General features: G+C 34.4%; 1 protein-coding gene across 1 annotated transcript in view; it reads left to right on the top strand.

Annotated features, from left to right (window-relative positions):
- Positions 1-15,095, top strand: part of LOC145261093 (laminin subunit alpha-like) — a 192,906-nt gene that overhangs the window by 124,916 nt on the left and 52,895 nt on the right. Inside the window, exon 43 of the mRNA XM_080119281.1 lies at positions 14,124-14,261. Within this exon, the coding sequence (XP_079975407.1) occupies positions 14,124-14,261 (138 nt within the window). The remainder of the gene's footprint in view (positions 1-14,123; positions 14,262-15,095) is intronic.

Genomic DNA, 15,095 nt, shown 5'->3' with positions numbered 1-15,095 from the left:
TTTGTCCTACGAAAATTTTTATGAAGAAATATAACGTGGCCTAAAAATGAGTGGAAGTAGACAAAAAATAACAAATCTCAGTTGTTAAAAACTTATCTGCATCGAACCAGCACGAACCTGGTATCGCCAAAAAGAGCGATCTCTGACACAATATCGAAGATTTACAAATCGTTAATTTCATGCAGAAATGTCCTTTTGATTGAAAGGGGGTTAGGTAAAAATCTATTTCGACGCGGTTTGTTAATCGCGCATGCGCAAACGGTCGGTTGTTTTTTTTGTTTTTTTTTCGTTTAAAAGATAAATTTGCAACGTCTTTGTCCAAGCGATGGCGTGTTTGCTTATAAACTTTTGCAAGTTCGCGCCCACAACACAGAATCTTTTAAAACGTTTTTTCTCGGAATCTTTTAAAACTTTTTTTTTTTTTTTTTTTTTTTTCAGAATCTTTTAAAACGTATAACCTTTGGTTTTCCACTCCTTTAATTTCTAATGTAATTCTTTTTCCTTAAAAATTACATGGTGAACTTGTTTGATATTTGTTTCAAGAATATGTACAGCATAAAGATTTTAGTTTGCTTTTTAATATAGGAATTCTGGACAAGCACTTAAACTTCAAATACCTACTTTTTTATTAAATAAAAAAAAAAAACAATGTATAACTAATTGCAGACACTTAAATACTTTTTTTATTCAAGTCCCGGTAAGTTTTTATTTTTTATTTTTTATTTTTTAACCATAATCTATGGACATGCGTGTTTCGAGGTTACTAGCTCTTATCAGCGTAGTTAAACTCTTTCTAAGAATCGAACCCTGGACCATGTGTACTATAGTCTGGTGAGTTTAACTGTTATGCTACAAAATACTAGACAAATTTACTGTTTTTTATTGTTTATATACTTATGTAGATTTTTTTTTTTAAAACGAGAGAGATATACAAGTTAGAAAAGCATTTCATCCAAGGCATGAAAATTGTTAAACAATGTTTTTACTATAGGCTTTAAAAATAAAGGTACAAGATTCGATTTGAACCTTATTTATCTTCAAAGTGTACTTTTTATAAATTTTACAAAGGTATGCAAATTTAATACCTTACTTTGTAAAATAAATAAAAGTGCACTTTGAAGATAAATAAATTTCAAATTGAATCTTGTACCTTTATTTTTAAAGCCTAAAGTAAAAACATTTTAACAATTTTCATGCCTTGGATGAAATGCTTTTCTAACTTGTATCTTATCTTTTTAAGATTATATTTTATTTAATTTATTAATTTGGATTAAAAAAAAAAATGATGAATGCGATTTTGTATGTATTTATAAAAACTCTCCTACTCTCTATTTCAGATTGTATTTCTCCTCACACCACAACTCATTTTTGCAACCCCCTCTTTGTATTATTACAGGTCTGAATATTCTGTTTCAGTTTGTAATTCTCCTCACACAACTCTTTTTTTGAAACTCATGTCTGAATAAGAAAATCTGAATTTTTTTAACAAAAACTTTAAAATAACTTAGATTAATTTTTTAAAACTTCTTTCAGAATAGAAAATCTTTACAATTTAATAAGAAACATTTCATATAGGTTTCATCAAAAATATTCAGTAGATAACGAAAAAAAAATAGATGAGAATTTCAAAAGGAGTGTATAACTGGTTACGCTCAATAGTCCTCGCTAGCGAAAGACTTTGTTATTCTATTATTTAAAACATTTTATCCTGCACTTTTGCGCGAGGACTAATATATGTATATAGTACATTTTTCGTCCTCCCTCCCCCTCCACAAAGTGAATTCGACCGAGTAATTCACTCCTGTTTGTTGAGACACATGTAGTCTGTCTAAACTGTACGAACGAACTCACTAAACCAAGATGGCCGACTCCTATTTATATCACCACAAGCAAGGGAGGTAACCAATGTCTACATTAACATTGCTGCTGTCCTCAAGTGAATAATTTATTTCTGATTTAACAAGTCCCTTAGAAGCTCAGACGAAGCTCCTGCCTTGGTCAAACAATCAGAGACCTGATCACAACCCTTGATCCATTCTATCTGTATCTCCCCTCTACTCTTCATTTCCTTCAGCCTTGCTACATCTATTCTCAATCGTCGATCGCTTACCAGATTGTTGGAATTCAATGTCTCCACAAGTGATGCATTATCTGTCTTGCAGAGAACGTCTGGCAATTTAGATAACTGAAATACCTCTTGTATCATAACCGCAGTCAAAACACCAGCATCAGCTCCCTCACTCAGAGCAAGAGTCTCTGAGGCCAATGGGCTTTTTGTCACTCTGTCCAATTTCTTTGACGCCCAACACATGGGGGCCATTTTGTCAGTACTTCCTCCAATAAAGACAACAAAACCACCCTGTGAAGATCCATCTTCCAGACTGGCATAAGAGGCATCAGTATAACACAAAATGTGTAAATCTGAGGGCTTTCCCAATTTTGGAAATGTTATAGAACCCTTCTTGGATTTCAATTTTGATAAGGCTTTATTCGCCTCAAATAAGGCTTTTACTTTGGGATGCTTTCCAGTGTTGCTCATTTTACACACATCAAAAGCTATATCAGGGCGTGTTTGAGTTGAAACCCACATCATCTGACCTGCAAGTCTCTTCAACTCATGCTTTTCTTCTTCATTCAGTTCATCATTTTTCCTCAGTATCCTCCCTTTGCTTATTTCTATTGGAGATATGGAAGATACATATAGATCTTGTTCTACAGTGATCCCATTTTCCTGTTGATTAACATTTAGTCCAACATATTTGAATGTTCCACTTTCATGAGATCCCACCTTAAATTTTTCTTTCAATGTTGCAATCACATCCCTTTCAAACTCTGTGTTTCCACAGAAAACAAAATCATCCACGTGCATAGCAAGAATTCCAGTCAAATTTCCTTTAATATCATGCCACAAAAACAATGCATTATCATAAGCACTTGCTACTGCTTTTAATTCAATCAAAGCCTGAGTAACTCTCTTGTACCATGCCCGTGGAGCATCATTCAATCCATAGATGCATCTTTTTAATTTCCACACTTGAGATTTAGGACAAACATCAGATGGTGGCCTCAGGTACACATCTCTCTCTAAAATACCACCTTGCAAAAAGGCTGAGGTAAAATCTATGGTCTGCAGCATCCAATTCTTTATTGATGCGGTTAGCATGACCATTCGCATAGCTTCACGGCTACATGTTGGGGAGTCCGTTTTCAGATTACTATTTTCTTCATAGCCTCGTGCTACAAGGCGAGCTTTCATTGTTTTCTGATTATCCTTGAATTTTTCAGTAATCACCCATCTTGTGGATATTGTTTTTTGACCTGTGTATGGCACACATTCAAATACTTCATAGGTGTTCATGTTTTTTATTTCTTTATGCTTGGCATCCATTACAGCTTTCGACTGCTCTTGTTCAGCGGTGAGCAGGACTACATTTTCCTGTTCAGTATATTGGGGCACTTCTCTCCAATGATCCTGGTGCTACCAGATCAGGCTGTCTACTGACTTCCTGAGATGAAACGCACCTACATAGATGTCTTTGTTTTTTATTCCCTTTTGCAAAACTTAGTCATGTTCTGCGAAAACAAAAACAACATTCTCCTCCCCCTCCCCTCCCTCGTTTTCTTTTTCCTTCACCTCCTCTTTTTTTTTTTTTTTTTTTTTTTTTTTTTTTTGCCTAGTTGGTAGGGCGATAGAACATACCAACTGCCCCCCTGCAGAGGGTAAAAATCCTTCAATGGGACCACCAGTTGACCGTTGGTGGCAACCCGTAATGCATTAAGAACGGGATCCTGGTGGTTGAGTGGAACATGCCTAGGAAATAATAACATGATACTACAACACACCACTTTGGCCCTTACTAGGCTAGACAGGAGGTTGGATAGGCCCGATCCAATCAATCGGTTGGTCATGACAAGCACTAATTCAGACAATCCAAACAAAAACACACTAACACTCAACATAAACAATAAACTGAGTTAATAAGCGATGGCTGAAGGGTCAATCAAGCTGGGAAAAAGGTAACCATCAGGAATAATAAAAATACAGGGAAATCCCATACTTGGGTGGGCATAACCATATATTGTGAATGCTTGGAAACCTCCCCATGTTTGAGTATACCAGCTATGTAGCCCTGGAGAACCGAGGCGAATGGGATTTACCCCCTCATAGTTCTTCCCCATAAGGGGCTCCGAGGAGGGTGGGGAGCATGGCTGATGAATTTTTCAAAAATTATTATGAATACCAAAAAATCCAAGAGACCACACACAGAAATTGACTCTGACAGCGACAATGAAGATACAAACTTTCCAAGATTCATCGTGCTAGAAGCAACGTCTAATATACCGTTAACTAAAATGTCACCCTTCACTATCCAAAAGGTAATATCAAGCAAAATAACACCCAAAAATGTCAAAAAATTAAGGAATGGTACCATATTGGTAGAAGTACAAAATAAAAAACAGGCCAAAACTCTACTTCAACTACAAAAATTGCATGAAACGAACATCAAAGCTTATCCACACCAAACACTAAACTACTCCAAAGGAGTCATAAAAAACCAGGAAATCTCCGTCTGCACAACAGAAGAAATCAAAACAGAACTAAAAAACCAAGGGGTCACAGATGTAAAAAGAATCACATTTAAAAAAAAAGGAGAGGTAATATGTACAAACACTTATATACTAACATTCAATTATCCTCAAATACCAGAGACCATCAATATAGGTTATGAAAGAATGAAAATAGAACAATACATTCCAAAACCTTTACAATGCTACAACTGCCAAAAGTTTGGACATAATAAAGACCAATGTCTAAGATTCTTCACATGTGGAAACTGCAGTGAAAAAAACCCAGACCACGATGAAGAAGACTGTCCAAATAAAACCAAATGCACAAACTGTCAAGAAGAGCACCACTCTCACTCAAAACAGTGCAAAATATATAAGCAAGAGAAGGAAATAATAACAATCAAATATCAAAAAAACATAACCTTCCAAGAAGCCCGCAAAGAAGTCACAAATCGCACCAAAAACTCATATGCCACAATAACCCAACAAGCAAACAAAATGTACAACTACAATGAACTAAACCTTGCTCCAGAAATTGCAAACCTAGCAAAAGAACTAAAGAACATACTTGAAGAATTAAAATCCTTTTTATCAGAACTGAAAATAAATTTTAACAGCCAAATAAAAGTCAGAAACGAACAACCCAGTATAAAAGAAAACGAAACAAAGGAAATCAGAAAAACTTCCATCAATATTGAGGAATCAATCTCTAAAGAAATGAAACCTCCTCAATTATCAAAACGTGAAAGATCCAAGTCACTAACAAGGACAAAAACAGATGTTAAAAATAAACACACAACAACAGGAAAAATGGAAATAGAACAGAACAACAAAAAAACTACCTCCCAAAAACAAAATGACAAACAAAAAACAGAATTAGTATTAATTGAAAATGAAAATAAATTTGAACTAGTTGAAACTGATCGCCAAGAAAGACAGTCAAGGCAAAGTAAATCTAAAAGTCCCAGACCAAAACCCAAAAAAAGCCTCTCACCAGAAACAAGAAACAGACCATCCACTTCCAAAGCGATGGAAATTGATGTAGGATAAAAACCACTACAGAAATCAGACAGATTTAAAAAGAAAAGCAAAATTGAAAACCTATCTATGGAAAACCTCACAAAACACAACAAAACAACATTTCTACGATGGAATTGTAGAAAACTAAGATCTAACCATGAAGAAATGCTAGAGATCATCAAGAAACAAAACCCCTCGGCAATCTGTCTACAAGAAACGCTGCTCAAAGAAAACCACAGCTATAAATACAAAGAATATAATATGTATGACAAAACAAGCACATCAACAACAAATAGACCAATTGGAGGAGTATCTATACTAATTAAAAAAACTATACCTCACACAATCCTCCAATTAAATACCGAACTTCAAGCAATAGCAGTAACAGCTAATCTATACCGGAAAATAACAATATGCTCAATATACATTTCAGCAAATAAACAAAAAAGAAATAGATATACTGATCAAACAACTGCCACCCCCTTACATAATAATGGGAGATTTTAATGCACACAGCAATCATTGGGGAAATAAGCGAAATAATAATAAAGGTAATATAATAAACGAAATATTATCATTAACAAACTTATGCATATTAAATAATGGCAAGAATACCTACATGCACCCAGCCAATGGATCCATGTCTGCAATAGACCTATCAATTTGTACCCCATCCATCTATATGGACTTTCAATGGGATGTATTGGAAGATCAACATGGAAGTGATCACTACCCCATTCTACTAGAAAGTAATCAAAAAATACCAGAAGAAAAAACTCAAAAATGGAAATTACACAAAGCTGACTGGGAAACATTTGCCAACCTATGCAAAACAGAAATAAATGAAAACATTTTAAAAAAAGAAAAACCACTAAAACATTTTACACAAACATTAAACAATATTGCCATCAAAACAATACCTAAAACTTCAACACACTCCACCAAAAAAACAAATCCCTGGTTTAATGAAACATGCAAAAAAGCTGTCAAAGAAAGGAAAAACACACTTAAAAAGTTCAAACAAAACCCTACAGCAACTAACTTACAAAAATACAGAGAGATGCGCGCCAAAGCAAGATATACCATAAAACAGAGTAAAAAAACTTCCTGGAGAAACTACATTTCACAACTAAATAACCAAACACCAACTAAAAAAACATGGAATATAATAAGAAGAATTGCAGGAAAAGAAACACAGAACACCATAAACTACTTGACTAAAACTGATGGAACAAAATGCATAAACCAAAAAGAAATAACTAATTTATTAGCTGAAGAATTCTACAAAAATTCATCAAATAAACAGTATTCAGCATCATTTCAAATTTACAAAGAAACGTCAGAAAAAGAAAAACTTAATTTTACAACTAGTAACAACGAAATATATAATGTACCATTCAGCATAAAAGAATTGAAAAGAGCAATAAACAAAAGCAGAAATACGACTCCAGGCCCAGATGACATACATTACCAATTCCTAAAGAAATTACCAAAAACATCTCTAAAAATACTACTTAACATATATAATAAAATATGGGAAACTGGAGACATACCAGAATCCTGGTTTGAATCCACCATTATACCAATTGTCAAACCGAATAAAAACCCAGCTAACCCTACTAGTTACAGGCCTATAGCCCTTACCAGCTGTCTTTCCAAAACTATAGAAAGAATGATCAACTACCGCTTAATGTGGTACCTGGAAAAAAATAACCTTCTATCGAAATACCAGAGTGGATATCGACAAAAACAAAGTACGAATGATCAAATAGTACGACTGGAATCCTTCATTCGAGACGGTTTTGTGCGTGGACACCATGTGGTGGCTGTCTTTTTTGACATCCAAAAGGCATACGACACAGCATGGAGATATGGAATTTCAAAAGATATCCATAATATGGGGATAAGAGGAAATATGGCAAAGTTCATACATAACTTCTTATCTCACAGATATTATAAAGTGCGACAAGGAAATACACTATCAGACCAATATGAACAAGAAACAGGAGTACCACAGGGAAGTGTATTATCCATCACATTATTCCTAATAAAAATGAATGAAATAGTACAAGCGGTCGACACAGGATTTGAAAAGTCACTATTTGTAGATGACTTTTCAATTGCCTATTCTGCTCAAAATATGTCTACAATAGAAAAAAAAATACAACATAGTTTGAACAAAATAGAAAAATGGACTGACAAAAATGGATTCAAGCTAGCCAAAGATAAAACTGTTTGTGTCCATTTCTGTAGAAAGAAAAAATATCATCCAGACCCACAACTCCAAATACAGGGAAATCCAATCCCAGTAGTACAACACACAAAATTTTTAGGTGTCATACTAGACAAGAAACTAAACTTTAATGCACATATCAATGATCTAAAGCAAAGATGCCTAAAAGCATTAAAAATCTTAAAAATATCTAAAACAAACTGGGGAGCAGATCAAGACACAATGCTAAAAATATATCATGCACATATTCGATCAAAATTAGATTATGGATGCATCATATACAGCTCTACCTGTAAATCTTATCTCCAAAAATTAAAAACTATACAAAACCAAGGATTAAGACTTAGTCTGGGAGCATACCGAACATCACCCATGGAAAGCCTATACATAGAAGCCAAAGAACCTCCTCTACATTTAAGATGGCAGAAATTAACACTACAATATGCAATAAAACTACAAAGTAATCCAAACAATCCAACATATGAAAAAACTTTCAACCTGCAATATACAAACTTCTATACCAGCAAACCAAAAAACATACCCTCCTTTGGACATCGTATCAAAAACACAATAACTCAAATTAATAAAGAACCTAATATCATAATCGCACACACAGTAAGTAACAGACCACCATGGACCTTAAAAAATCCAAAAACTGATCTAACCCTCACTAAATACAAGAAAAATAATACAAACAACTTAATAAATAGAAGCCACTTTGGTGAGCTTAGAGAAAAATATTTAGAATACAAAGAAATATACACAGATGGATCCAAAACAAGAAAAGGAACAAGTGCAGCATGTACCGATGGACAGATCCATCTCCAAACAAGACTTCCCATTGATGCATCAATATATACAGCGGAACTACAGGCAATCAAAATGGCACTTGAACTTATAAAAAACAATAATGGGAAAAAGTTTATTATATACATTGACTCTTTGTCATGCATCTTAGCTCTAAAAGGAGAAGAACTCGAACACCCTTACATAATCGACATAATGAATGAATACAATGAAATTAGCGAAAAAGGGAAAAAGATTATCCTAGCCTGGATACCAAGCCATGTTGGTATACCAGGCAATGAAAAAGTTGATAAACTAGCCAAAGAAGCTATATATCAAAATATAAGAAACATCAAAATACCATACACAGATTTCAAAAAAAAAAATAATAGAATACAACAAAATTAAGTGGCAAGCAGAATGGGATACATGCACCCAAAATAAATTGCATGAACACCAACCTACAATCAAAAAACAAAATAAAATAGTAATGAGAGGACGAAAAGAAAACCTCGTTCTAAACAGAATACGAATTGGACACACCAAACTAACACATTCACACTTAATTGAAGCAACAGAAAAACCGAAATGCACATTCTGTAACCAACAAATGACAATAAAACATATATTAACAGAATGCCGGAAATACAAATCTACTAGAGACAAATATTATATAGCAAATGAAATCAAAGAACTGTTTCATAAGATAACACCACACCAGATCATCAAATATTTAAAAAAAATACAACTTTTCAAATTATTATAAATAATGCTGATAAAACTCTGAAAGCAACCAAAAGTTTAAAAACACAAAACAATATAATAATTAAAAATTTGTATAAACCAAAATTAAAAAAAAAAACTGTCTAAAATCAATCAATGGTTTGGCATTAAATGACCCACAGTGGTTGATATGCCGTAAAACACCAATAAACCAACCAACCAACCAACTCTCCAATGATCAATATGATTCCAGTTGATACAAACTTGATCCTCGTTTTCATCCTCAGGTTCTATATTGATCCAATGACTATATTTGCCAGTTGATTTAGGCTGTACTGACATAACCTTTCCTTTCTTCCACTCCTCACTTCCATTTATTTTATAAGTTATGGTCTTATTTCGGCCAGGTTTTTCAGTCTTATCTCTTAAACTGGTAGAACTATCAACAACTTCTTCTCTGTCTATATCTTCACTTTCTACCACTTGATTCTGCAACTCCTCCTCCTCAACTGGAAGGTATTCATTCTTCCCTTCTGTAGTGTTTCCCAGCATTTCAGCTTTTTTTGTTCTTTTTTCGTTGTTTTTATTCACTTTCATCAATTGGCACGGATGCATCCTATAAAATGCTCCGCCATGTCTGATTAAGACAAACTGGCCTTCTCTGCCCAACACTTTTGCTGGACCACGCCATCCTTTAAAACCCTGCCTCCGATAATAGATTTGGTCTCCGGTAGCATAATCTTCATCAGCATAAGTTCTGACATTAGACCTGAGAGCTCTCCTAATTCTCTCACTGGACTCAGCTTCCAAAAAGTTTCTCCTTGCACTATGGAGAGCATTTAAATTTTTTCTCACCATGTCACTTGTAGTAGAGGACTCCATAGCAGGTAACTGGTCTGTCAGAATTGAGGGTGTATTTACATTGAAACCGAATACAAGTTCATTTGGACTGTGTCCAGAGTAATTGAGGAGGGCATTTTTTGCACAAATAGCCCATGCCAAGGCAATTTCAGGTTCACACTTCTCATCGTCAATTGTTTTTTTCATTGCCTCAGCAACTATCAAATTATGACGTTCTACAGTACCGTTGCTGAATGGACTTTCTGCGGCAGTAGTACAGGTCTCTATGTTGAGTTTTTCATTCATCTGTCTATAGTGTTCGTTGTTGAATTCACCCCCATTATCACTCAGAAAACGAACAGGAGATCCGAAATAGGTAATCCACATCATAAAGATGTTTTTGATGATCTCCTTCTTCTTTGTTTTGATCAATGTTGCCGCTGAATACCTGGTAGCGGCATCAATGAGATGTAGTATCCACACCTCATTGTGGATGAACTCTTTCAAATCCATGCAAACTGTGTGATTAAATCTATTGCCAAGAGGCAATCCCACAACCGGTCGCAGTGGAGCTTTTTTAAATCTAAGGCAAATTTGACAATTTTCACAAACCTCCTCAATCGCCTTTATAAATTCCTTGTCATTGAATTTGCCACTTTTTTTAACCAAGGAAACAAGTTTTTCCTTCGAGGCATGAGCAAACTGTCGATGAAGTTTTTCTGCTTTTTTTTTTTTTCTGTGAAAGAACACTGACCAAAATTCTGAACATGTAATACAATGTTCTTAGTACCACTATGATCCAACAACTTATTTGTTAAGGGGAGACAATAGTGCCCTGAAGTTGTGGTCTTTAGTTCAATACATTTATCAAAAATCCAGCACATATCTTTCCGGAAATCTAGCACTATTCCTGCTGTCTTCATTGATTTGTGACTTAATAGAAGAGGCAAGTCGTTTTTCACAATATCTGCTTCGATATAAACTCTTATACCTCCGAGTGTAACCGGAAATTTAGCAACTTTAATTGCTGTGACAGCCACTCCATCACCAAAACAAAAACTCCGGTCTGAGTTCGTATACTTCACTAGTTGCAGGTCACTTTCATTTAAAGTATCTAAATAAACATCAAGCCACACTTCGCCAGCCAGTGTGCGAGTACAAGCAGAATCCAAGACTGCCATTCCAAATGTTTCCTTTACAAGATTTGAGATTTTTTCATTTGTACTGTTCAAATAAATATTTTCTTGAATGAACAACGTAAAGTGTATTTGTTCTGTCGCTTTCGTAAACCTGGGCGTATTTCTAGGACACTCTTCATCCTCCCCCTCCAACAATGGAGGTTGTTTGTTCGAAGTTGCCATATCCGATATCCGATCTGTCTAGTGCTACAGACAAGCTGTACAAAAAAAAAAAAAAAAATTTTTTTTTTTTTTTTTTTTTTTTTCGTTTTGTCGCACACAGAGGGATATCTCTGCTACCATTTGTTGAGACACATGTAGTCTGTCTAAACTGTACGAACGAACTCACTAAACCAAGATGGCCGACTCCTATTTATATCACCACAAGCAAGGGAGGTAACCAATGTCTACATTAACACTGTTCTTTTATTTACTTTTCTTAATAGCGCACCTTAAGTGGTATTATAGGAATAAAATTGCTCTCAAATCTTTCCTTTGTTTACATTTTACTCAATAACCACGCTTTTTTTTTTTTTTTTTTTTTTTTTCCCCCAAATTTATCGGCGGGCCCTGTTTTCAGTGGCGTCTGTCAGTTCGTTATTCCAGACGAGTGTCCAATAACCGTCCATTAGTTTTTTCCTGAAACTTTGCCACAAATTGTTTTTTATTAAATAGATATGTGCAGGAAGATTTTTTTTTTTTTCAAAAATTTCCGTTGCGTCACCAGGGGCTCAAAAGGTCAAATGGCCCAAAATTACTTTTTGCCTCATACCGTTTGATCCATCCATTAGATTTTTCCTAAAACTTGGCCAAAATGTGGAGGCCATTGTTATAAATTCAGTATGGGTGATCCTGGCAAAATTCTGGTTCGCATCCTTCTGGAACTTTTAGGATTAAAAACAAAAACATGCCTTTTTGAAGCTCTTTTTTCATATTACTCAAAAACTTTGTCTATATAGTGGTTTTCAATGGTGCTGAATTCCAATACACATGTCTTAAGGCATGAAATTGCACAGTTTGTTCATTTTTCACTGGGATGCGGCGTTCCCAGGAGCTCAAAAGCGGTAACAAATGTCCCCAAATTGCAAAAAATAATTTTATCCCATAACTTTCTTCCATCTATTAGATTTTTCTGAAACTTGGTGAAAATGTGAAGGCAACGTTGGCTCTTCACACTTCTCACATTCATCATTTCTTCACTATTTTTTTTTAATTTTGTACAAACATTAGTCATGGTGAAAGTAAATTCACTCATGGAGGGGGGGGCCACATGCTTGGCTTGTTAAAATTTTATTTCACCTCAAACAAGCTTATTGGCCACTGATAGGATCACTGAGAATTAGAGGCCAGCGAGATGTTTGTTCACATTACATTTAAATTCCTGCATGTTGTACAGTCGGGTGAGCAGGGAGGGAATTCCAAAAACCAACAGTTCGAGGACAGAAGCTATAAGAGTAGAAGGCTCAACACCATTTGGGGGCACATCCAAAGTGAAGTTTTGGGATTTAGTTATTGGATTTGTTGAGTGTACTTTCATCAAAGTGAAGGGTAGTAAATAGGGTATGCAAATAAGAATGAAATAAAAAAAAATATATAAATAAATCAAACATGGTTTTATCTTTCCAAGTTTTGCCAAAACACACAACCAGCTTCACTTCTAATCAGATAAAAACCATTAAACTGCACCGAAGCGCTAAAGCCAAATGCATTTTATGATAGTTAAATATTTAATTACAGAAGACATTTTTATTTGCAACTTCAGAGCTTCGCCACATGTTTGAAAACAATGCTGCTACTAAATCATGGGTTTTAGGCCACTCTTTTAACTATCAGGAGCAGCATATTAGTCTCTAACTTTCTGATCAGCCAATCTTTTTAGTGATCGTCTTGATCTTGAATTATTTGTATTTGGAATCTTTGGACCACTGTCCTAATCTTGAAAGTCATTTTCCAAACATTTCGGTTAATCTAACCTCGGACCTTAAGGTATATCTGGTCAAACTCGGAATCTGGACAGAATTCCAAACAGAACCCCTTTTTCTTCACTGGGGTAGCATACTCTTATTCCATGGCTCATGACTGGATAGATGTCGTCAGTAATTCACAATTGTATTTCTCAGTCACCCGTATTGGGGATTGAACCTTAAACTTTAAAATCTATCCAGTCACAGCAGACGGAATGAGAGCATGCTTTCATGAAGTAGTTCTGTTTGAAATTCTGTCCAGATTCCAGAGTTTGACACTCTTTCTGGAGTAAAAGATACACCTGAAAGTCGGGTTATGTTCACCATCTCATTATGAAAATGATACTTAGAGAACAATAGTCTGAATTTTCCAAATATGAATTAATCTTGATTTCCAAAATTCAGAAACCTAATTTTATATTTCTTTGCATAGCTAGAGTATAGTGAGGAACGTTCAAGCAAATTTTTTTTTTTTTTTTTTTTTTTTTTTTCAGGGGGGGGGGGGCTGAAAATAAAGGGAGGTAACTCCATAATTGCAGTTGTTATAATACATCTGAATTCTTCACAGGTACATCATACAATTTTTTTGTGTTAAGATAAAGGAAATTCTAGAAAAGAACCAAAGTTGCTATTCCTATCATGCTAATGTCATGATCTTTGAACCACACTGTGCCAAGAAAAAACAAGAATGTTCAGTTTTAGACATTCTCACTTGACTTTAATTGAAAAATTAAAATCTGGACAGGGCTTAAGAAATGAACTAAAATGTCAATTTCCTGACTTCAAGCAATCTTTTTTTTCCGCTTTCAGCCTGTAATTGCCTGAGTGAAGGTTCTGTGAATTGTGACCCCGAGACTGGAACATGTATCTGCCAACCAGGTTTCCGTGGTATAAATTGCGATCAGTGTGACAAAGGATGGGTCCATGTTCCTGGACAGGGCTGTGTTAGTAAGTATGGTTTAGTCTTCAAAATTAAACTCTTGCTAATTTAGTCAAGATGGCAGGTTAACTTTTCACATCTTCTATGGCAAACGTATGTCTATTTCAATATGTAATATCTACTTATAAATGGCACTTTCTATGCATATCTGTCCATATTTCAAATTTTTACAAATGGAAAATATTTCCTTAATACTAAATAACAAATCTTGAAAATTATTTGTGAAATAGATAAGGCTAATAAAATTTATAACTAGCAGGACCCGTGGAAATTCCACAGTAGTTAAAAAAAATTTGGAAAACAGATAAAATGAATAAAAACATAACAAATTTAAAACCATTTTTTTAGCAAATTCTTTAACCTTTTAAAAGCTAAAAAGAATTGATTTTTAAAAAAAACTTGGATTTTTTTTTTTTTTTAAATGAAAATTCAACACTTTTTAATCATTTTTATATAAATTATAAAGGAACAGATTTCAATTCACTTCCACATTAAATTTTTAAAAAACTATAATGAAAAAAAAAAACTTAGTCCCATCAATGATTTTTTTTAAATTCCAAAATAGCCAATTTGAAACCATAAACAGCCATGCTAATTTTTGGAGAGGAAATGGTTTTAATGACTTAACTGATAGTGACTATAAAGGGAGGTAATTTTTTTTTGTGCGACATCCAACATTTGAATTATAATTTCCACATTCATTCCAAAAAACAGAAATTGCATCTTTCTAAACATCTACTGGTTATGACGATAAATCTCCCTCTATTCCACAACGCTATATGCAATTTGAATATTAAGGGCTTTTCTATTCTGAAATGAAAAAAGACCCTTCCACATTACAA

Source organism: Euprymna scolopes, chromosome 37, assembly GCF_053919585.1.
Source record: "Euprymna scolopes isolate OS-2025 chromosome 37, ASM5391958v1, whole genome shotgun sequence".
In the NCBI taxonomy this organism is placed as follows: Eukaryota; Metazoa; Mollusca; class Cephalopoda; order Sepiida; family Sepiolidae; genus Euprymna; species Euprymna scolopes.
Note: the sequence above shows the minus strand (reverse complement) of the source record. Positions and strands in the feature narration are given on the sequence as shown.